Below are 25,725 nucleotides of genomic sequence, written 5' to 3'. Positions count from 1 at the left end.
GAAATAACTAGAACAGTTTACGTTGAAAAATTGTTTTAAAAATCCATATTTGTATTTGAAATTTTGTCTCAGTTTAACTTGACAGTCTAATTTATTGGCTCTTGGTTGATGGAAAAAACTCTGACTTGAATGCACCGCCACTGTACTATACAGGGTGGAAAAGAAGCGGGTAAAGTGAAATTTTCAACTAGTCCCCAATTGATCAATAATTTTTTTTGGGTTTGTGTTACTTAGGTCAATATCTCGGAACGTTTTTGGTCGTTTTCCAATTAACATCCTGTGACTCAAGAAATATTGATAGCAGTGCTCAATCTACAGGCTGTTTAGAGACAGTTAAAATTTGACAGTTTAAGAATAGAGCAAGACAGAAACAGATTCAGAATGCTCCTATTGAATTACCGAACTGAGATATGGTTGACAGGAATTTTTCTGATTCTTTCAAGTTTAATTCAATTAAATAATTTTTTTGATTCATAATTTGAATGTGTAGAAATTTGTGAAATGTAAATACATAAAATACTACAATCAATATAAAGACAAAGGTAAATAATTAATACATTTTTGACAAATAACAGTTTTAGACTTAATTTCTATGGACTGAACAAGTTGTAACAAATTAGAACTCAAAGAGCGCAATAAAATGCAGCAGAATAGTCTACAAATCGGTTAAGGCGTTATTTAATAAGACCGAATTACATCAAAGTAAAAGAAGCAAAGAGCCGTGGCAGGGTTAATGGGGCAGCAATTAAACGAGCCCCTTGAAAGGCACAAAAAGTGGAAAAAGGAAGAAGACCGCCCTCGATGACAACCAATTATCCAGAGGGGCGGCGGTCTGATTGTGAACGCTTTTATACGAACGCCTTGTCTAGCCATTTTAGTGAATTAAGGAAGGAAAAATAATACTTTTTACACTCAGATAAACTATTGTAAAGGAGAAAGTTCGGAAATTGACACTCTATGAAAATAGTCTGCTTGCTTTTGCCATATTAGCGGAAATTCCACTTTGAAAAACTATTTTAGAGTTCTGCTCTCTCGAATACCAAAGTTTACATATTATGCTAATACGAGAAACTTTAGCTTTCAACTTTCCAATTCTGCATTTGACGTTTTATCGATGTTGCAGTTTTTTTTCAGGAAAAAAATTATAACAGCTGCAATCTACACACAAAGACTATATTGTCACCAACGTGTGCTAAAAATACTGAATTCATTTTTCTCGTTCGCTTTTTTGCTATTTTACCCTCTCGATCGACACTCAATATCGGTTCATATTCAGCCTTTGGCCTTTCCAGCCTGCTTTTCACTATCTCCTTTTTTTTCGTAAGAAAAAGTGGCGAAGAGGGACTCTAAATCTTATCTCCGTGTGTCACCAGTGCACATATGTTTTCCCTTAAATTGGACTCGTTTTTTTTCAAGGGTTTTCATTTTATCTCTGTATTTAAATTCATTTGTTTTACCCTGGAGTATGTACTGTTAGTTAATATAAAAATTTAGGGCTTCAAATATAGACCATATTGGTTTTTTTGTAGTTCCTTTCAAAACGATTCTGCCTGTGGGTGGCCTGATTGCCCAACCAGATGTTTTGCCAGTTTAGGGCGGGATCCCTTTCACTCAAATTAAAAATATCCCTAATAAATCAGACAACTTTTCTGTGTCTTTTAAGGTCAATATACAAAAAAAAGGTACTATAATCAGATACTAACAGGGTGGTCCATTAAATTTCCTGTTTGTAGCACAAAATAAAATTAATATACAAGGTGTTCACTTAATACTCAGTCAAAGTTTACGAGTTTGTTTTTTATCTAATCGAAATGAAATTTTAAGCACAGAAAAAGTTGTACAGAATCTTTAGCACAAATAAAAAAGTATTGTCTTTATGGTCTATTTTCGTATGCTCCCCATTCAAGTTTTTATGGGCAAACCCATTAGGACAGCGACTTCTTTTAAGCAAACTTGAACCACAGGAACACAAGGAAATTTAATATTTGAACCTGATGGATGTAAGTTTTACCCGAATCTGCAGATGTACTAAAACCAGAAAATTCTTTATAAGAAAGTGCATGATTTTGTGAATTTGTTTAACAAAAAAATGTTAGTTTTAATTGGTCTGTTTTCGCTTGCTATCGTTTTTCGTTTTTACGGCAAAACTCATTAGGTCACCGACTTATTTTAAGCAAATTTGAACCACATTGACACCTGTTTTTGTTTAAAGCTTTTTCAGTCCTTCTGAAGACGACTTTGAAGAGACTTTCACAGCAAATTTGCAAAAATTGCATAATTTTTCAGCAAAAGAATATTATGTCATTAAAATGTCTCTTATTTCCAGCAAGTTTTTTTTAATAAACAAAATAACTTTTTTTGATGTGAGGAAACTTGGAAAAATATTTAATCCCTGTTAAAAAATTAAGGATCAATTGTCTAGGTTACGGTTAAACGCTAACTTGAATTTTAACTGTATGCTTTCTGCAATTAATTTCAAGAACGTAAACTCAACAGATTTTTTTTGAAGAAATGTTCAAAAAAGTGACTTTTTTAAATTATAATGTTATCAGAGTCTAGTTTTGCTTGTAAATCCAATAGTGCAAGCAAAATATTTGAACCCAATCTGAACTTTATTGATTTATTCAAATATCTGGGAAAACAGCATTTGAAACTTTCTGAAATTGCATCCCGCAAGTAACATTTAGAGGCAGTTTGACCTTTGAGATTATTAGAGATGAAAAATTCTCAGAAAGTTGTTTTTAGAGAAAATGCTATCATCATTCATGATGAAGATATGGCAGCGTTGTTTAACAACCTAATGAAATTCTCATTATTCAACGATCAAAGTGTGTTTCTTTGAGGCTTTATGTCAACTGTCAAATTTGGCTTCATAGAACTATACACAGTGTGATTTATCTAAGCGGTAGAACTATTTGGGATGGAAATTTTGTTTGTCACAAGTTTCGTGAATTTTGATAGCGGTCATGTGACGTAAAAAACATATTAAAGTGTCTGTTATGTTCCAACTGTTAACTTTTATTCTTTAGAAATATAAATACAACTTGAGTGTCACTTAGCCTCTATAAATGTCAAATAGTTATAACCTGACTATAAAATGTCACAATCGTCAAATTTAACGCCTTAAAATGATATGATACTGCGTTTGTTTCAAAAAAGTCATAATAATGTCATATTGACACTGAAAACATTATAACTTTCTACTAACTTACTAACTTTCTTTGTTTATTTGACAACACCGTACAACTCCAACGGAGTATTAAATAGACAATTTCTATATATTTTACCTTCTTCCGCTTAAAAATTATGATTTTGGATCACTTTAAATGGAAATGATGAAAATGGTCATTGCCACAGTTAACGAGCCACATGCACCATTGATTCGTTTGTAATTATTTACAGCAATTTTATAGGTCAATGCAGATACGTTCCGAATTGTTATTGTTTTTATATTATTCCAGCCGCAGGTACGCGAAAGTAATTATTTGTTGATTTTCGATCTAGATAAACTATTTTCGTTTAAAAACCTCATTGAATACATTAATTAACTTAAATTTGTTTTTGATATTTTCTCTCTTCCTCCTGATTATAACTTGTGACACAAACTACATTTTCTTTGTTAAATTTCCATCCGTTGGCGTAAAGCGAAAAATTCAAGATTTTTACCCTTCATTTTGTGTTACATAAAGCATTCACCAAGTCCAAAAACGTGAAAAATACCAATTTAATGGTACACGCCAGCCATTATCCGCAGAATTACCGGATCAATTTGCATAAGCCCTTGTGCATAATACCGTTAGTCCGGCTGTTATGAGTCGGTTTTAATTTGCCAAATTTATAAATCGCGGTAAGTGAAAACGAGCTTTGTTTTCAGTTAGGGGGCCCTGAAATAGAGAAGATAAAACGGAACGAGGCCATAAACATTCCAACTTTTCAAATTTAAAATGTACAATTCACTTAAAACATAGACATAATTGTGTTTGGACGGGATTGTTTTTGTCCAGATAACAAACGATGTTTTTCAACTGATTTAGGACCGGTACTTTCACTTCCGGATAAATTTTGATTACCTTTGGAATAAAATTATTCTGAAGTTATAGTACCGGCCCTTAGTAAAGTCGGTTTACGATATTTTTGGTTCTGCTTTAACCATAAAATTTTAGCATTTTGCCACCTGTATGTTTCTGACAATGATTTTTTTTAAGGTTAAATGGCAATTTTTTTTTTTATTTCTAATTGGGCAAATAGTTAGAAAAATGTTACTTTCTATGGAGAAAAAGTTTGAGAAAGAGGTTTGTTTGCGGTCAAAATTTCAGAACTCTAACTTGAAACGTTCCAGAGATATTGAGCAAAAACAACAGTCAACTTTGAAGCCCTCTAGCGTTCAAACGGTAGAAATTAGCCGTGCCCGCTCAACGTCACGTGATTGCCCCATTCATTAGATACTTACAATCCTATGATTTGTCTATACAGAATAGAGCTTTTTGAAAATGTGGTCTGAGATCAGCTAGATTATTAGTTAGCGGATTTTAGATTTTTCGGATTCTTGGAGCTGAATTTAGCATTAACGAACCATGGGAATAATTTGTACTGTCACGCCATCTATCTACTATATTGGATGACAGATCATCCATTATTAGTAAATTTCTCCATTTTCGTCGATGAAAAAAGCTTTTAGAGCAGTCTAAAAGCTTCCAAATGCTTTTCCACTTATCTATAGAAGCTCAAATAATTTCAAGACAGTCTAAAAGCTTCCATATGCCTTAAAAGCAGTCCAGAACCTTCAATGCTCTTTAAACACTTTCCAAATGCTCCTAAAGTAGTCTAAAAAGATTTTAAGACACTACAGAAACTTCAAAATGCTTCTCAAGCAGTCGAAAGCCTTCCAAAACCTTTTAGAATACTCTAATAGGTTCTATATGATTTTCAACTAGTCTAGAAGCTCTCAAAAAATTTCAAGGCAGTCTAAAAGCTTCCGTATTAATTAAGCTTCCATAAGTTTGTAGAACTGTCCATAAGTTTTAAAATGCTGTAAAAGCAGTCCAAAAACCTTCCAAATACTCCTAAAGTAGTTTAAAAAAATTTCAAAATACTACAGAAACTCCAAAATGCTTCTAAAGCTGTCGAAAGCCTTCCAAAAGCTTTTAGATCAGTCTAGAAGCTCTCAAAACATTTCAAGACAGTCTAAAAGTTTCCGTATGCTTTTAGAGCAGTTTAAAAGTTTCCAGAACCGTCTCCAAGGTTTCAAAAGCAGTCCACAACCTTCAATGCTTCTAAAGTAGTCTAAAAAGATTTCAAAACACTACAGAAACTCTAAAATGCTTCTGAAACAATTGGAAGCTTTTCAAAACAATCTAGAAGCTTCCAAACACTTTTAGAATAGTCTAAAAAATTCCAAATACTCTTCAACTAGTCTAGATGCTCCCAAAAAATATCAAAACAGTCTAAAAGCTTCCAAAAAATTCTAGAACCGTCTAAGAATTTTCAAATGCAATCTAGAACCTTCAATATACCCTATTAGCTTTGTTGTTTTTGGGTAAGGCGATGAAGATCGGTTTCTGGGAAGTTTCCCTCTTTGGTAGAGAGATATACTTTCCTCATCAAGCTGTTTTTCTGGAGCTTTTCCTACTTTTGATTGGTGTATTGATTTTTGAACTTCGTATTTGAGAATGCTTGGACCTGTTCTTTTAGCTTTTTATGTAAGTTGAAACCATCGTGTATGGTCTGAAGATATTCGATTTTGTTGTAGGATTCCCGAAGCCACATTTCCTTTGCTTTCTTATTTTTTTCGTTATGATTATTGTTTTTGTCTCTTCGTCTCTCCTCCATGAGTGATATAATATCCTGTGTCATCCATTCCTTTTTCGTTTTTTTTTCCCATTTGGCTTTACTAAATGTTTCTATTACTAACCTGCTGATATTTAGGCAGTCGAGGATAATTTTTAATAGAAAAGGTACCACCCCTGAACAGATTAAATGCTATTAATTTCAAAGCTTTCAAAATCATTACAAAACTTTAGTAAAGAGTTTATAATTCTGAACCGTTTATGGGTCATCTGCATGGATGGAATAAGTATTGCTGTGTATTGATTTAGAGGACTATATACAAATTATCGTGCATATGGTCCAACACCATATTCGAAACAGTTCAGAATCAATAACCCAAACAAAGCTACTATTGTCTCACTTTGGCCAAATCTAAGTTTTCAAATTTACTACAAAATAAATTTAACTTTTGTAACATTTAATGTAAATCTACTCTACCTAGTCATTAGGACTAAAACGCTTTACACACATTTCCTAAACCCGTGTTGAAATCACCCACTAAAACTCCCCTCCCTATTAGGGTGGCGACAACAAAGTATAATATGGAAAATTACAAAAGATAATACCGATATGCACAAAGCGCGATTGCCAGCCCATTGTGTGTTACTAATTCCAGATATCTGGATAACGGCACCGGTTTAATACTGGAAACATTCCCTATCAGGTCGTTTCATTTTGTGACGCTAGTTTCTTTGGAGGTTTTAGACTAGAACCCGTTTGTATGAAATGTTGAAAAAACCAAGCAAAAAACGACCAGTTTTGAAGAGATTAAAGGAGACTTACGGCTACTTGAGAACGAGTTATGGGGTACAAACTAGAGAGTTTTTTGAAAATTCTACGTTACATGGGGTAAAGTATATTGCAGAAACTGATCGACCATTTATAGAAAGGTAAGTTATGTTAATGGTATATTACGCAACTAGTGCTGTAAGAAGCAGGTATGTGTGTAATTCCATGAGTGTGTAAAATGCTTTTGAGGACGTGTAACGTGCTATACTTTACCTACATGGTGCACCGTATTAGACGATCATTCCCATCGAAAACTGTATAAACCATCTCCATCTAATATACTTTGATAAAGCAATAATTGAAAAGGAAATCAATTTTCTCCAGCATTAGAAAAGCTGTGCGTAAAGAGGGTCATTACGTAACGGAAAACTATGCGTAATTAGCTATTTACATTGAGTAAGTAAAAGATTTAAAAAAAGGCTGTTAAAAAACCACAATAAACTCGAGAGAGGGTAAACAACCATTTCACAATTTAAATATGCAAGTAATTTAAAACAAAACAATTTAGAGATCCATATACAGGGTGGTCCAGTTTTAAGTGTCAATAATTCACCATTTGATAGCTAATCAAAAAATAAGTTGACTTGCATTGTGCCATTTTTCTGAAAAACGTTTCCTAAGGAAGACACAGTCCTCCAAATTTCAATTTAAAAAATCGTTTTATAGTTTAAAACTGAACATCCAAGACTTGTGAAAGTCCAAATTTGTACTGAATAGTCTAAAAACTTTTTTACTACTAGGAATGGTCTTATGATTCGCTTTCTCAGACTGCCATCCTGGTTGAGTGTCTGAAACTGGCATTCAAGAACTAAAAAAAGTCCGGAAATCAAGACAAAGATTGTATTGTGCATGAAACTCATTTTTTACTACTAAAAATAATATAAAAGTTGACTTTTAATGCTAGAACTGACTTTACTAGGACTAAAGAGTCCAAAAGTATATTTTCAAGACTTTAATTGGTGTACAACTCAATTTTCTGGACTGGACAACAAGTTAGAAGTAACTTAAATTTTCGGACTTTATTTCTAAAAATTAGTTCTCAAGACTATTACTGTAGCATTTGGTACCAAAATTTTTTACTTCTGAAGAAACTTGACTTTTGGAAATAGTCTAAAACTCGATTTTTATCGAACGAATTTATTGCACCTATGAGTGTAGAAGTCAATTTAATAGTGAAGAAGCTTGAAATAACATTTTCAAGACTATGGTCAGTGGACACACTGGCTTTTAGGCCTGATAAGTCAAAAACTTTGTAAAGATAGTCTTGAAACTCGATTTGAGGCACTGAAAACAGCCTTAAAATACTAAACACAGTCTAGTTTACTAAGAAATACCCGAATTTTTAATACTGAGGTGTCTAGAAGTCGATTTAATAGTGACAAAGCTTGGAATGCTATTTTAAGTCTATGAAGAATGTAAAAATTGTTTTTTAAGTTTGCTATGTCAATAACTTGGTGAAGATAGTCTTGAAACTCGATTTTCCAAGCTGAAAGCAGTTTTGAAGCACTAAAATAGTCCAGAATTCGAAGAAAATGAAAAGCAAAGTAAAAAGCACGAAAAGTTCGTTTTCAAGACAATTTTCATGAATCTAATGTTAATGTCCTGCATCTAAGACTATTTTCAAGACTAAAATATTGAAATTTGTCTTCAAATTATGAAAACTTACTTCAAATGCAAATTTTAAGCTTCTGATGTCACTTTTCATTAGTTCAGTTACATTTTGGGGTTCAAGTCAATTTTTAAGGATTAAATGTATGAATTTGTAGTAACAAATTCTTGAAAAAGTAGTTTTTATGTCTACAAGTTAATTTTTAGTATTAAAGTCTCTCGATTTGCATGAAAACTGGTTACAAACACAATTTTTAAGCTTCTGAAATGTTTATCTTTTCTAATTCAATTTTCAAAACTAAAGTCTTTCAGTTTGTCTGGAAACTATGAAAACTGGCTACAATAATATTTTTTAAACTTCTTAAGTGAATTTTCCGTTTCCAAGACAATTTTTAAGTTGGGTTGGGTTAGTTTTGGGTCTTTGACCGTAATAACGTGTAATAAAGTGCTTGTTCCAAATTTGATCAATATTGCTCCAACGGTCTGACAGTTATGACAAAAAAAACGATTTTTTAAACAGAAATTTGAAGGACTGTATTTTCCTTAGGAAGCACTTTTCAGGAAAATGACATAATGAATGTCAACTTATTTTTTAATTGGTTATGGATTGGTGAATTATTGACATTTAAAACTGGACCACCCTGTATGTACTTAATTAAATCTGCTGCTGTATATTTTCTTAAAAAAAAAAACTAATTTATAAGCAGAACTTAAATTTTCACTGTGGTTATACTATTTTAAATTTTTAGGTCATTTATCAACCGCAAGGTAATTCGGTCTAATGTGGCACACTTAACCCGGAAAGTAAAGTTAATGCAAGAACATTAAAGTATATGAAGAGCCCAAGGCGAGGACCTTTTCACGTATCTCTATAAACTATTTAAATGAATGAAACGTACACGAGTGCCATTACTTTATTGTGAGCCTCTTTCTTTGTATCTTTTATCTATTTAATTAATTTAGCTGGTCTCTGAAAAAAAACGGTTTCTAGTTTAATAAACTTTTTTAAGTGTCAATTACAAACTGTTGGCTTATTAGATAATTACGGAACTATCAGAAACGACAAACTAGTTTTCCGATACTAATTGAACCTTCTCCAAACTTTTTTACGACATTAAACACTCATAAATCTAAGGGTTTGCAAATTGCAGTCCCAAAGTTTCAGGAAAAAAGTTTACTTTTAAAATTAATTTCCAAGACGTTCTTATCAATGCTTTAAGACCAGATTTTACTTGACACTGTTGCAAGTTGTGGCATTATTTAAGTTAAGATTTTAGGACAAATCATATGTTTTTTAACTATAAATGCATACATTGAAATGGCAAAAAAAAACGGCACACATATGCAGAAAATCAAAGTAAAATAGGATGACGTCACAGACTTTGGAAGTTTATGGATATAGTTGTGATGGTTCCAATTTTGTAGGATTTCAGTAATATTTTTCCAAATTATTGCGGAGGTCTCAAATTCTGAAACCCCACCACACCAACCTAACCTAACATAATCTAACCTAAACTAACCTAACCTAAAATTTTCAAACGAAGGGTGGAAGAATGTGTTGAAAGGATTGGGTTGGTTTACTTTCCAATATTTGCAAAAGGAGAGTAGAAGAATGCGTTAACATGGTTGAGCGGGCTAAGTGCCTAAAATGCTCTAAAGAAGAACAGGTATATGTGTTGAAGTGATTAAGCTGGTTAATTGCCTAATTTGTTTAGCAGAAGAGTAAAAAAATGTGGTTAAATGATTGTACTGGCTAATTGCTCAAAAGACGAGCAAAAGAATGTGTTGAGCTGGCTAAATACCTAAAACTTTTAAGAAGAGAGTAGTAGAGCTCGAATCAGATGAGAAAAGGCCACCGCATCATCAATGACGCAGTTTTTAAAACTATTTCTTTCTCCTTCTACAGTTGCCGTCGCATTAGATATAATCAGAGGCGTCCTATTAAAATATTCCCGAAAATATATTGTTAAGCGGTCAAAAAGCCACTTGGCAACGTAGTACGGTTTTTACTTGGACACAATTAAAACAGATGCGGCAGCGGCCAGGGACATTTGGACCTTTTTATATGCTTTTACTAGCCGGCATTCTAAACGGTGTTGCCAAGTTTAAAAAAATGTAGTGGCGGACAGGGAGACTTAGGGGGTTAGGTTAGGTTCCGTTTTAGTCTGGTGTTTTGGTTGTATTGTTGATGGTCGCAGTTGAAGTTCACATAGTGTTATGAATAAAAAACGTTATTTTGTCAAAATGTCTTTCAAAAAGGTTGGAAAGAAAGGTGTTATCATATACAGCCAAGGCCGTGAAATCGTCAGTAACGTCTTACAATTTATGAAGAAAGAAGCAGAAGGAGTTTCCATTCCTTTGAAAAACTTGTTGTCTTTTATTTTCTTTATTAAAAACGACGAAAATGTTTCATTTTACTGATAAAATAATAGCACGCCACTGACTGGCTGCAACAACTTGGAAAGTAACGAGAGCAGCAATATTTAAAGCGAGACGTACAGAGATCGTGACATCATCGTTTGATGACGCCTGTGGCCTTTTCTTAGCTGATTCGAGCTCTAGAATATGTTGAAATGATTGTGTTAGCTAATTTTCAAAAGAAGATTAAAATGATTAAGCTGGCTAAGTGCTTAAAATTTTCATAAGAGTAACGGAAGAATGAATTTTAAAATGATTGGTCTGGTTAAATGCTCAGGAATTTGAAAAAAGTAGAACTGATAAAAGAAGAGCGGAAGATTGTGTCAAAATGCGCGGAAAAATATATTAAAATTGTAGACGTGGCTAATTGTCTAAAATTTTAAAGGGAAGAGTAAAATAATATGTTAAAATTGCTTAAATTTCAGTAATTTTCCAAATTATTGCGGAGGTCTCAAATTCTGAAATCCCACCACACCAACCTAACCTAACCTAAAATTTTCAAACGAAGGGTGGTAAAATGTTTTGAAAGGATTAGGTTGGTTTATTTGTGTGCTAATTAAGTGCTGGCTAATGGCTCGATATTTTCAAAAGAAGAGCAGAATGTGTTAAAATGTTTGAGACCTAAACTGCCTAAAATTTTCAAGAGAAGATTAAGATGATTAAGCCATGGCTAAGTGCTTAAAATTTTCATAGGAGGAACGGAAGAATGTGTTTTAAAATGATGGGGCTGGTTAATTAGTCAGATATTTCAAAAAAGTAGAACTAATAAAAGAAGAGGAATAATGTGAGTGTGAGTGAAAAATATCTTTAATAAATAATTGAGCTAGCTAATTGTTCAAAAAATAGCAAAAGAAGAACGAAAGAATGTGTTGAAATGGTCGAACTGAATAAGTTCCTACAATTTTTAAGAGATGAGTAGAAGAATTAGTTAAAATAATTGTGCTGGTTAATTGCCCAGAACAACAAGAACTGCTAAAAGCTGAGCGGAAAATGTGTTTAAATGATTTCAAAAAATTACACAATTTATTACACAATTTTTTTAACACAAATCTGTTTTCGGGCAGTAAACAGTGTTAGATACAAACATATTATCAATCTAAACTCAATATTTTGTCAAAAGTCTTCTTTGTAACGTTGCAGGCGTCCAATATCCAAGTTTGAAACATATTTTTATCAATACATACCCGAAAAGTCATCAAAGTTGTCTCTGTGTGTATGTCCAAAGTTACCACCTGGAAAACTTTTGCCGAATATACTTTTAAAAGTTTCAGAATCGTATTTCATAGAATATTTTTTTCGGAAAATTCGGATCGCTCAACTTTCCGAACGTCTCCAGATGGAATGAATAATATATTATTCGTAGGGGAATCTTTGTTGAGTTAGTCTTTATCATATTAAGGTTCTAGAAAATGGAGAATATAGAAACGTTATCATATTTTTTAAGTGTGAATTCCTGCGTTTGCTAGTTACTTTGGTGGAAACTGTCTGTAGACAGAAAGAAAAATTGTTGGTTGTATTCTTACCCTTACATCTAGTTTCCTGACAAGTCCAGTGTACTATTGTGACAAGCCGAATTCTTTCTACAACCAATGCAATTCTTGGAGCCGTTTGGAAAGTTTCCATTACTGAGTGATTTATAGTGTGGATGCGCCAGTTCTTGTTAAGCTAGTTCGCTGAATTTTTATAATCGATAAGCGCATTTATTTCGCTTTGCTTTGCGATATTTCTTTTTGGGGTAAATAAATCTTGCGCTGACTTGTGAACACTCCATAAATTCTTACTCCTCCAATTTTTTTCAGATTGACTAGAATTTGATTAATTTCAGATTTATGTGGTTCACATGCGTGACAATGGGAACAGTGGCGACTGGTGTGGTTATATTGAGTTTATGGGACAAATTTCAAACTAATCCTACCATCACTGGATTAGATACGGATTTCCATAATTGGCTTGTTCCGTTTCCGGCCATTACCTTATGTCCAGACAAACCGGCTAGTGTTCAAAGCATTACAACCTATCTGAGAATATCGTATGTATAGTTGTAATTAATTGGTTTCCTAATTAAACAGTTTAGTGGCTAACATATCCACCAATACACAACTCTTCTAATTTACAGTGACAATCAAACTGATCAAGAAGATAACGAATTAATTCAGTTTTACCAAGACTTGAGTCAACTGTCTCTAAACAATATACCGAAATTTGTGGATAAATACCATGATGGGGTACCTAAGCAAATCTTGCCAAGGGACTTGCGACAACTAATGCTAAATGTAACTTTATTATATTGCGATGATTTTAAATTGCAATTTTTACTGGTTTAGATTACGGATCAATGCGAGGATATATTCCAGGGCTGTAAATTCAAAGACGATCCGATCAGATGTTGCAATGCTGGAAGCGCCAGTTTTTATCCTGTTTTGACCGAGAGTGGATTTTGCTTCAGTTTTAATTCCCGACATTTTGGCATCGATAATACGTAAGTTCCAAACAATTCTGTTTTAAATTAGTATATTACATAACAAGTGTTATGTAATATACGATTATTTATAAAGTAGTCAGGGTTTTTGAAAATCAAACTCCCCTGGGGCCTAATTCTTGAAAACAGGAAACGGAAATCTCATAGAATGTGACAGAAGAAGCTGACAATAACGGGTTTCTGTCACATTCTACAGGTCTTTCTCTTGATAACTCTTTTCCCTCATTTCAAGAATACGCACCCTGGCCTGTTCCTACGTAAAATGATCTATATTTCCATGTATTTTTTAATGGTAATTTGCGTTCAGTTTACATGGAATCATGACCTACTTTCTGGGAGCTGATGTATTTCCTGATGAAACTATTGATTTTTATTAAATTTACTTTTTCATAGATGTACAGGGTAAGAAAAATGATAGCTGGAAAAATGACAGAAACATCATTTTTTTAAGTTGTACAAGGATGTCAAAAAACTAAATTAAGTGGTTTACACACCCTGTGTTTCACCTTTATATGACATCAGAAGTACTGTCTTAAAATTATTTCATCTACTAAAAACACTGAAATGGTAAGAAATTTCTTATCTTTCCTGTAAAACATAAAATAAACTCCTTTTTCACTCCTTTTTCAACTCAACCTTTAAATTTCTTTACTTTAAGCTTTTTTATCTTCTTTTTCAGTTATGTTAATTTTTTTGACGTCATTTTTACTTTTTACAAAGTTAGGTTGTGTGTTTTGGTTCCATTTTTTCTTTTCCTTTCAAATTACTGGAAAAATGGTGACAATTTACACAACCTGACCAAACAAAAAAGAAAATTGACGCCAAAAATATAACTCAGTATTTTGGAACCATTTTTTCTTCTTTCTTTTATTAAATTAAGTGAATTTTTTTTTCTTCTATTTGTTTGTGTGTTTTGGCTCCATTTACACTTTTCTTCTCTTGAAATACCTTTCAAAATCATACCAATTTGCGGTCCGTCATTCTCTAATCAAAACATTCAAAACAACTTTATGTCCGTTTCCCCAACATTAGCTAAGCTGAGTTTAAGAACAGCTAGTTTATACTGTGTTATTCTGCATCTGATCTGTCGCATTCAAACCTTAACTTAGTTTAAGTTGGACTTAAATTCGACTTAGAAGTGTCGGGGAAAGAAATTTGAGTTACTACCCACATAATGCAAACATGTGCAAAAATCTGGTAAGTTGCATTTATAACCTCGTTAATGTCTTTACCTAACTTATTTACTTTGTAGCTAAGTTCTTTAAAAAAACGCTGGTTTTGCTTGTAAATATTTAATGAGGACCACCGAATCACATATCTCAAGCCTCTTCATAAGACTTCAAACGATTTAAAGTGATGAAAACAGTGGAAACTGTCATATCTTGGAAGATAAGTTTCCTTGCTCCACAGGGACAACCACAAAGAGACTTTCTTCAAAAGTGATGTGATTTAGCTTCAATGTGCTTAACTTCATGGACTATAATCAGTGAGGGTCTTCATCAGTCTTGTAATTAAAACTTAAAGTGATTCAGTGTTGACTTAAATCTCATAATTTGATCTGACTGTGAAGTGTGAAGAAATTTAATCAAACTGGCTATAAAACCTCTGAGAACCCTTTCTAGGAACCTATATCTCGTGTACCTCTCATAAATTGCAGAAATTGAACTTACTCATACTCATCAACCTAATTGAACAATAAACAAGGCTAAAATTTAAAATTCTCTTTATGAATTTTTAACAGTGTTGTGATTTACACATTTGGATTTAACTTTGTTGTCTATTTTTGCTTTTAGAGTAGTTTTGTCATGCTTGAAAGACAAAAAAATACGTATTCCAATAAAGTCTTCCTTAATCTGTGCTGTTGCAGATTTTACTACATTTTATGTTTTTCTGACTTTTGCTATACCTAGTCACTAATTATAAGCTTGTTCTTAAACAAACTGAAACTTTTAATGACTTCACCACATACATCCGTATTCAGTGTTCTAATGGAAAACAACCTAATTGAGCTTTTGGCCAATCCTAGTCAAAAAACTATTAGTCGTATTTAACTCAACTCCAGACCGCGTTTCTCTTCCTTTAATCATCAGACAGCAAACAATCAACGTTTTAAGTTTCAACCGCAAAGTTACAGTTTCTGGGTCTGACATTCCATTTTAATTAAACGAAATGGCGGCGAGCGTGCTGAAAGCCAAGTTTTTTAATTATAATAAAATATTCCCTGTTTTCCTTAAATTAAAAGCATGATTAAACTTTGTATACATGGATATGAATAATTATTTTGTATGCACGATGTGATTCTTTCTGCGCCAGAATGCATATGCATAACTCGCTTTTGCTCTTCGACTTTAAAAGGTACGGGATTCTATCATTATTTTCAGATCCCGTACGTAACAGGAAAATGGCAGTCCTTAGGGAATGGTGCAAGGAAAAATTCCCGGATACGTATTCCTTCCAGGACACTTCATTCTATGCCAAACGCAGAATTTTGAAGTGATATAGCACTATCGAGTTTGTTCGATAAGAACAACAAAAAGTAATTTAATATTTGCTTCTCAGCTGTCTTATTGAATTTCGTGTTCTAGATCGTTTTTTTCAAGGTATTTTGCTAGAAAGACCTTTTATTTAAAGCCCAGTTTAATATCCTTGTAACTACTCGATTTTAAAAAGAACTTTGCAACATTTTTGACACTCATGTAATTTATTAAGATTTTCTCCGTCTGTGTCTAGCCCTTCAAATCTCCATACTAAAGTGATTTGAAGTATAGTTATTTGATTCTATCGGAATTTTATTGGAAAAGCGCTGAAAATATCAATAAGCACCTCGGTTTATCCTTTTCACTTTTATATTCAATTTCGCCCGATCGAATACAGTAAAAGTATTAGCTTTCTGACGGAACAATATTGCCAAATCCGAAAAAGGTTTCAAACAGGTTGAGCAACACAAAGAAAGGGCCCCCCTGAATCCCAGACAGTCAGGAATAATAACAGCCCCGTTTTAAGGAAGAGGCAGGAGGCAGGAGGAGTACTTTTTATTGCGAGTAGATTTCGTACAATAAAATATGACATGATAAAGGCGTCGTTGGGATATCTCAATTTTCGCAGTGTTCTCCGCCTTTTCTCTCTAATATTCCGGGCTATTCATCATAATAAAAACCTACAAGGAATACCGCTGTTGTGTAACTACGCCTCGGAAAAACCGGTCGTAGTTTAATAAATTTCCAGTCGCAAAATGGAAAAACGGAGATAAGGTGCTGATTTTATAATTAAAACCAGTTTTCCAGTTAAGAAAATGGGGATAATGTCGGTTTTTTAGTGGATTTTGTGGGTAATTACTATGCATTTTACAGCCAACAATTTATCCATACACCTAATTAAAAATTATTCTACCTGCGGAGCAGTCTACATGTGAAGTATTTGCGTAAATCACAGCACTATTAGGAGGTTGTGATTGGTCAAAAAGCAGCAAGCTGAAAGCTGCTTTTTTGACCAATCACAAACTATTCACTGTGATTGTACTGTTCAACAGAGAAGGCAGATTACAGAGTTTTCCCCAGAAAACTTTTTTTTTTGGATTTTTTTTCATCGTAAGAACTCCTGGGAGAAAATTATTTACCACTAAAATAATTGAAGATTTTTAGGTCTGGCACGTACAACTCGAAACCACCATAAGGAACGCACTATACGTTCAAAATCTGTGGATGGGGGTATACTAAAGTTTGGGGTGCATAACAGTGTTCTAGGCTGGTTTTCTCAGTTATTAGTGGTTTTCTCATAAAATCTCTATCCTGACAAAAGAAAGCAGAAGGTTTGGCCTACATTTTGACCTTAGAACGAACCTCCTAACTGTCACCAGAACCGAGATAAGAGCTGTCAAATTATGACTTTTTTTAAAAGCTTAAACGAAATGGGTACTTAAATGTATTTTTGTCTTATATTTCTCGTGCTTACGGTCTCAATTTTCAAAACGATATACATATTAAGCAACAACCAACAACAATATTAGTAAATCTAAGAATCAAAGTCAATGAGTCGTCTGTCAGAAAAATTGTTTATTGTATTAATGTGATGATTTTTTCTGATTTTCTTTTACTAATATGTCACAAACCTGAAATAACGAAGTTGTTTCTAAAATAGTCATCTTTCATGGGGACATACTATTTTTGATCAGTTTTCAATGAAAGTACCCTATTGTATTTAGGTAAAAAAAAGTCAAAATTACGACCTACCATTTGACGTTTTAACGAACCTCCTAACTGTCATAGGGACTAAGTTAGAAGCTGTCAAATTCTGACACTTACAATACAATTTTTTAAAAGTTACACTGTTGTACGACATAAAATATCTCGAAAATTTTTTGTCAGATAAAAGAAAGTTGAAATTACAGGCTATATTTTGACGTTTGAACGAAACTTCTGTCATAGTAACCAAGTTAAAAAGTATCAAATAAGGACAACTCTCATCTTTGAAGAAACATAAGAAAGATTGCAGTTTAAAACTTGATAGAGAGAATTAAAGAAAGATAAGGAAAGCAAGCAAGAGAAAAAAGGAAAAAATTTGGAGAGAGTAGGAAAACACAAAATAAATTAAGATCGATGGAATCGACTATACATAGAAATTGTAGTTTGGGTTTAAAAGTCTGTGAAAGGGAGTATATATTCAAATTTTGAAGTTTTCTATAGGCCGGTTTTCTCAGTTATTAGTGTTTTTTCATAAAATTTCTGTTTTGGCTAAAGAACAAAAGTTTTAGGTCACATTTTGACGTTAGAACTAACCTCCTCACTGTCACAGAAATCAAGTTAGGAGCTGTCAAACTGTGACATCTTGAAAAAATAAATAAAAAATGTATTGAGATAAAAGAAACCTGAATTTACGTGCTGTATTTTGATGCTTGAACACAATTTTTAGCTGTCATTGTAACCAAGTTAAAAGGTGTCAAATAAAGATACCTGTTATTTTTTAAAAAAAGAGAAGAAAGATTTAAAAGAAACAGAGAGAAAGAGACACAATTAAAGTAGATAAGTAGATAAGGAGAAAGATAAATAAAAAAGACAAAACATGAAGAAAGTAGGAAAACACAAAATAGTTTTCATAAAAACTCAGACTCTCTGACAAAAGAAAGCAGAAGTTTTAGGCTACATTTTGATGTTAGAATGAATCTTCTAACTGTCACAGAAACCAAGTTAAAAGCTGTCAAATTGTGACATGTTTTAAAAGCTAGTTTTTTATGTTTATAAGAAGTTGAAAATTACTGGATATATTTTGACTGTCATCTTTAAAAATACAGAAGAAAAGGGACAGTTTAAAAGAAACGGGGAGAGATAGACTGAAATAACAATCTATGAACATATTTTTGGGGGATTTTTTTTATATCGACTAAAGAAAATCTGGCAACCCTGAGAAAAGTCCTGTCAAGCTAAGAATGAAGTCCTAATCCTATTTAGGACATATTTCATATTATTGTAAACATTTTAGTTATATTGGTTTGAGAGCTTTAATATGAAACTGCGTCCATAATCCGCCTCACTGATACTGAAAATCTCTCAAAATACACTGGACTCTCATACGATGTTTAATTTATGGAACACAGTTTGATATTAACTGACAACTTTGGTAGTTCCTCGCCTCGTTTATCATAATAAACTTCTAATATAAACTTGTTCGTTTTCTACTGTTTTAGGGCGGACAACTTTAATATGCAGTATATTAAGGAAACGGACATTAAATGGTCCCTCGACTTTGCTCTGATCTCCCGAAAAGTTTTGACTCCGGTAAGTAATTTGCTCCATTCAATTAGCCAAGTTTCCTTTAATCGTTGGAATATTTCCAAAGTTTGATTTAGCCAAAAAACTGATGCGAAATTCGAAATAAAAAGGGATCAAATTGATTTTGACATGATAATCTCAGCCAAGACGAACCGGAGCCCCTAATCATTATTCTTTTTTATCCTACTTGTTGTATTTTATATATCTTTTTACGAGGGTGTAAGCCCTCTCGTTGTGCCCGATTTTAAGGCCCCTAAGGCCTGCCGACGTTTCACATAAATCAATTAATTTGGGCGAATTTATATAATAAAAAGTCTCTTAATATTGTTATAAATTTCAGAAAAAAGAAGGAAGGATGTTTAGATTGTTCTTGAGAACATTTTTGTTTTATATTATCGATGCAGACTCCAGCAAAGTCAATATAACTAAATCTGTTTGGCAACACTGCAAATAGTTTGAATGTACATGGTTGACAAATTTGACATTAACAATAAGTATGTGCTGTTGCCAGATTGTCCACACAAGGTATACAAATAATCCAAATATTTTCATAAGTTCTAAAGAAGGTGAAATCAAAAAATGTTTGGTTGATATACACTCCGTCCACAAGCGTCAGTCAGCTACAGGGTGTTGGAATATCAGAAAAGAACCTGTCAACAGAACGACAGCACAACTTTCTTTTCTGAAGACACATTTTTGTATGAAAATCTATTAAACAGGATATTCCTACAAAAAAAATTGATTAACGGCAAGCTAATTCCTATGAAAATATTTTGTTCATATTATGTATTTAGAGGTTTTGGAAAAGAAGCATTTTTGTGAAATGTGGCGTTTTTGAAAATTGTTTGTTGTATTTATGGTACATTCTGTATATTTGGTAGGAACTGATAAATGCCTGATAGATTAATATACAGGGTGTCCAAAATTCGAAAAACGCCCTCTAGCGCCACAAACTGATAAGATATTGAAAAACGGTTTTTGCCTCAAAAATCTACTAGTTTTTTCCTATCTAGCCGGGAAATGGGGTTTTCCTATCAAAACCCACTAAATCCGGACACCCAGTAAAGGAATAGAAAATTTGAAAATGCTGGTACTAAATCAAAAGTAAAAAGAGATACAATGCAAACCAATGTTCTTGACAAAGATGGAAGTGAAGGAGTCAGTGATTACAGTAACATTGATTTCTTGTGACCAACTGTCAAATTACGTCACTCATCATGTTTTGCATCATATTTTTCTCTATTCTTACATCTGTATTAAAAATGTTTCTTTATTTAACATCCTTATATTTTTGGTATTCGGAATTTACCCAGTTTGACAAAGTCAAAGACCATAAAGAGCATTATGTAGTCACACAAAATTAAGGTTATGATATCTAGTTAAAATAAAGTATTTTACTCTAACATGAATTGTAATAAACGTTAACTCCGTAATAGCAAGAAGAGTAATCCTTGGAATTTAAAGAAACGTCTAAAAAAGCAACACTGTCAAAAGTATTGACATTTTTGATATTTTCCATGAACAGCAACCTTTCCGCAGAATTCTATTATTAGAAAACGTATCTGAAAGTTGGTATTTTCCTTGCTGTAAACAACTGGAAAAACTCAAACAAAAAAGTCAGTTTTCCTGAAACTAAACTTCAGTAGCTGAAAAATTACTTTCTTTCTCTTTTCCCGGTATCATTTTAGTGAAACTCAAAGGCTGAAAAGCCTTTTAACAGCTCCTAACTCTTTTATAGATAACAAAAGCGACTCGTACACGTCTTTTTCAGGAGAGAACAGTGTGAAATGGTCACGTTACTTCATTACTGATATGCGTCAAATGTACAAGATTTCCTTTTGTATCAGCTAGCTATAAGTAACCAAATTGATTTTTTTTAGGTGTTGTAGCTCTATATTTACCCTTTTGTAAAGCATGTGGCTGTAATGGGATACTTTACGACTATTTTCACTCAAGCTAAATTTATCCTCTATCACTGGAATTCAGTATCATATTGCCTTTGTAATATTCTCAGATACTGTGGTGTTACTAACTTACTGCTCTATCCCAAAAATAAATGAAGCACAAAACTCAATGAACCACTTTCCCGACGACTTTCAAGGTTTTCTTATATATTTGTTTTGGGTGAGGAAAGACGGTTTAATTAATGGGGTGCGAGCTATTTATATACAACCGAAAAGAGGGGTTCTGATTCAATTATCCAGATTTAAGTCTGAACAAGCGTTTGGAAAATATTTTCTCAATTTCAGTTGTATATTATCAATTCGGATGATATGATTAACATCGATCTGCAACCGCAACTGATTTGGGACTCCAAAGTGGATAAGATTATGTTCTCTTTCAAGCAAACTTACACCACTGAAGATACCAGGCAACTTTCTGTAAACCAGCGACGATGCATATTTGAGGACGAAGTTCCGTTAGTAGGTAAACACTAAAATATTTAAATTGCTAGATTATAATCTTCGAGGAAAAAGAACAAGTATCAGGAGGTAACAAATTCCTCATTTGTGCATTAAGAGACCCGGGACGGAAGTCGCCATCTGTGTCCCCCACATTCACCTACTGCGCAATTGAATGAATACTGTCCCCCATTTTTGTTTCCCTCTTTGATTGTATTGCTCCTTCCTGCTATATTTTTTTCATTCATTTCATTTCATTGATTATAATCATATTCAATTTTTTAGTGGATAAAATCTACACGTATACGGCCTGTACCATTCAATGTCGAATGGAAAATATAAGGTCGCATTGCGACTGCGTTCCGTTTTTCTATCCGGATCTATCAGGATTTCAATACTGCAATTTATCCAGGCTTCAATGTGTCGCGAAGCATTTGCAGGAAATTAAAGATGTCAGCCGATGCGGGTGTCAATTGGGATGTCAAAATACGGTTTACGAAGTTGAAACTCAAAAAGTCAAACCGTAAGTTTACTACCATGTTTCTGGCTAATTTGAATAGTTGTTATTGTATTTTAAAAATTATGTCAGGAATATGAAATTACATCATTGTAAAACTTCCATTCATCTCTTTCAAGTCCAAATCTGCAGAATTTGCGTAAATCCTCATTGCCAATTCTGGGAAAAATGGCCCACCTCTGAGAAATTCGGACAGCTGGATATTCAGGAAGAGAATTTTTAATTTTTTTTAATCCTTGATAATCATTAAAGCAACAAAAATATTTGTCTTTGATTAGAAAAAGAATCATATTTGTATTTGTCATAAACTTTCAGAAACTGTCAAATACCACTCCATAAAGCTATGAAACTACAAAACTTGTTCAAAAGTAATACAATATCAGTGTAAGTTATGTTATTATATGCATTTTGTAGTTTCATGAGTTGTTTTTACACAAGTTATGCCGGATCCAACTGTTTATTGCGGATATATGTTTCAATCTGTCACAATGACTGTCAAATACAACTCCATGAAGCTATCAAACCATGAAACATTGCTTAAAGGCAGTACACTACAAATCATATTTAATGCTTGTTTAAAGGTCTATGAATACAATTTTAACTTTTATGAAAATCAATTTTCTAACCTAACCTTAAAATTTATGAGAAAAACGCAAAATATCAGTGTTTTCTTAGTATTGTTTTTCATTATCGCACAAATAAATCTCCCGCGCTGTACCGGATTTTTTAATGGTTTTTTGAGGTTATTGGACAATTAAATAAGGATTCCAAAATTTTGCTTAAAAATGTGATCCGGTCACCACAAGTGGGTTTTACAGGGATTTTGTCGCAGACTGTTCTTAAAACTGTGTTTTGTCAGTTGAAAGTTTTACAGCGCTTTTCTCGCGGACTGTACCTATTATTCTACTGTTTTTTTAGGTTATTGGATAGGAAATTTGATGAGAATTCCAAAACTGTGCTTCAAAATGGGATCCGGTCACTACAAGTGGGCTTTATCCGGATTTTGTCACAGACTGTCTTTAAAACTGTATTTCTGTCAGTTGAAAGCTTTTCTCGCTGACTGTACCTACTAATCTACTGTTTTTTTAGGTTATTGGATAGGAAATTTGATGAGAATTTCAAAATTGTGCTTAAAAATGTGATACGGTCACTACAAGTGGGCTTTACACGGGTTTTGTCGCAGACTGTCTTTAAAACTGTATTTCCGTTAGTTGAAAGTTTGTCAGCGCTTTTTTCGCTGACTGTACCTACTATTCTACTGTTTTTTTAGGTTATTGGATAGGAAATTTGATGAGAATTTCAAAACTGTGCTTAAAAATGTGATCCGGTCACTACAAGTAGGCTTTACAGGGATTCTGTCGCAGACTGTCCTTAAAACTGTGTTTCTGTCAGTTGAAAGTTTGAAAGCGCTTTTCTCGCTGACTGTTCCAACTATTCTACGGTTTTTTTAGGATATTGGATAGGAAATTTGATGAGAATTCCAAAATTGTGCTTAAAAATGTGATTCGGTCACCACAAGTGGGTTTTACAGGGATTTTGTCGCAGACTGTCCTTAAAACTGTATTTCTGTCAGTTGAAAGTTTAACAGCGCTTTTCTCGCTGACTGTACCTACTATTCTACTGTTTTTTTAGGTTATTGGATAGGAAATTTGATGAGAATTTCAAAATTGTGCTTTAAAATGTGATCCGGTCACTACAAGTGGGTTTTACAGGGATTTTGTCGCAGACTCTCCTTAAAATTGTGTTTCTGTCAGTTGAAAGTTTGACAGCGGTTTTCTCGCTGACTGTACCAACTATTAGGATTAGGAAATGAGGATAGGAAATTTGATGAAAATTCCAACATTCTACTTCAGAACACGTGACTTTGACACCGGTACAAAAAAATTACATTCATTCAAGGAAGATCATTCACTTACTTTTCACTCTCTTTTAGACATGTCAGAACTCGAAAAAACAAAACCCTGCCAGTTGTTATGTTTTGTAGCAGTTTTTCCATAAATTACGGATAAGCCGACGCCAGACTTAAAAAAAAGGCTTTGACTGAGCACTATTTTGCTTTTCCTGCAAATTTCATCCCAAGTCAAAGCAAACTGTTTTTTAGCTTTTTAAAACAAAGACCAAAATTTTTGTAACATGTAGCATACAATTTTAAGGCACAAAGTATGCTCTTTTAACTAGATAAAAAAAACTGAATGGCACCCTTAAGAAAAAAGTCATTGACTATAATATCTGAATGGTCTATTGGGCAATTCTCAAGATTAAATTAAAAGAAATAATTTGGAAATAAAACAATATAAGAATGATGATGAAGAGATGATGTTGTCTGAGGCTGCCATTCTAGCAGAAACTCGTGTCATCAGACATTTTTTTGAACTTTTTGCTATGAGAGGGTTGATTAAATGAAGACAAAATCCAGGGTGGGCCATTGAAAATGCACTGCAAGGTGGGAAAGAACTTTTTAGAAAACTTGGTTGATTATCGATCCATTTCACTCGTTTCCTCTCCTGCTCTCACTCCCTCTTCTCGACACTAGTGATGTAAATAACTATTATATCCTCAAGCATTATTATCAGACTTTTCACACTAAAAATGATGTAATTTCAGGGACACCGCCACTACCAATAAAATCCAAATGGGTTTCGTCTCTTGGCCGATGGTGAGATATAAACGAGAAGTACTCTTCGGTTGGGTGGATTTATTAGGTAAACGTTAACATTTTACGTTTTTCAATAACTTTCAACATTAATTCGTCCTATATGCAGTTTCCTTCGGCGGAATCGCTGGTCTCTTCTTGGGATTCAGCCTGCTGTCGGCCGTCGAAATTATTTACTACTTCACTTTAAGGGCCTTTATTGCCGCCTTTCGCGAACGGAAATATCTGAATAAGTAAGCGACGTCGAATATCGGTTCGAACGGTGTGATTTATGCGATGTAAACGTGTTTCAGAGTCCGTAAAGAAAACAGCAACAAACCACAACCGGCTCATGACTTAAGCATGACACCCTATTTTATTGCTCCGCCCTTACCAGGTCGTGGCATTGATATTGTCGTTAGGAAATTTGAAAAGATGGATTTTCAATACGGTGGAAATTTCAAAAAGAATAACGTAAGTATACGTTTAGTAAAGGCAAATGGTAGTTACGTCACCAGGCATGTTGCGTATACACTCCGATTCTTCAAAGTTGATCATTCCCAGAAATTACGTATTTCTTAAACTGACTAACATTAGTCAAGAATAGAATGACGTGATGGTCAACTTTCGAGAGTCAGACCATAGTTCGATGCTTTAGATTATATAATTGAGTCAATCGTAAAACTTAAAGCACTCGACTTGTATACGATGACGTAACCGCCAAATGCATTGCCTTTCGCTATAGTTTAGTCACTTATTGAGTTTCCACAATATTTGTTAAAACACTGATTGGACCATCTTCTAGTCTGATAAATGGGCCAAACATTGTGCATTGTGACCAACTGTCATGTGACGTAATATTTGCTTTACTTTTCTAGTGTTGGTTTTTCTGAAGCAAAAAATGTCCTATCTTCTTATTTTTAATCATGTCATCTCCAAATTAGTGGAATTAATGTTTGATTTTTATTTTGCAGAAAATTTTTGTCGTAGAAATGATACCACCGTTTGGAATTGAGTTTGTTAATTAAGTATAAGGCCAGGAATCTAGAAAATTTTGTTTAATGCCTAAAAACACTGTAGTAAAGATAGTTTCATTTTTGTATAATATTGATGTTTTGAAATACATATCAAATAAACAAATTAACAACTAAAAGTGTGCGTTTTACTCCAAAACCTTTAGTAACTGTAACTCATGCAACTTCTGTGCTTCTGATAGAAAATCCAATTTTTGCACAAAATTCGATATTTGCATTTTTGTTACTGATAGAAAATCTGATTAAAGCAGAAAA

The 25,725-nt window shown here is 33.4% G+C and overlaps 1 protein-coding gene across 1 annotated transcript; it reads left to right on the top strand.

Annotated features, from left to right (window-relative positions):
* The first annotated feature begins 6,519 nt into the window (after positions 1–6,519).
* On the top strand, positions 6,520–25,589 carry ppk23 (amiloride-sensitive sodium channel pickpocket 23). The gene is made up of 11 exons (XM_081984936.1): positions 6,520–6,716; positions 12,467–12,670; positions 12,758–12,914; positions 12,966–13,120; positions 18,801–18,891; positions 21,135–21,312; positions 21,573–21,810; positions 24,409–24,506; positions 24,567–24,690; positions 24,751–24,910; positions 25,411–25,589. The coding sequence occupies exons 1-11, from the start codon at positions 6,553–6,555 to the stop codon at positions 25,462–25,464; spliced, it is 1,623 nt and encodes a 540-aa protein (XP_081841062.1). The 5' UTR covers positions 6,520–6,552; the 3' UTR covers positions 25,465–25,589.
* The last annotated feature ends 136 nt before the right edge of the window (positions 25,590–25,725 follow it).

This window comes from Ips typographus, linkage group LG8 (assembly GCF_016097725.1).
Source record: "Ips typographus isolate SLU linkage group LG8, UJ_Ityp_2.0, whole genome shotgun sequence".
Classification (NCBI taxonomy): Eukaryota; Metazoa; Arthropoda; class Insecta; order Coleoptera; family Curculionidae; genus Ips; species Ips typographus.
The sequence above is the reverse complement of the archived record's forward strand: the minus strand, read 5'-3'. Positions and strand labels throughout refer to the sequence as shown.

Excerpts from the sequence above, each read along its gene's own strand:
- ppk23 (XM_081984936.1), top strand. The coding sequence starts at position 6,553 with ATGTTGAAAAAACCAAGCAAAAAACGACCAGTTTTGAAGAGATTAAAG. Across the intron at positions 12,915-12,965 it reads TGCGACAACTAATGCTAAAT|ATTACGGATCAATGCGAGGA; the intron begins GTAACTTTATTA and ends TTACTGGTTTAG. Across the intron at positions 24,507-24,566 it reads CGGTTGGGTGGATTTATTAG|TTTCCTTCGGCGGAATCGCT; the intron begins GTAAACGTTAAC and ends TCCTATATGCAG.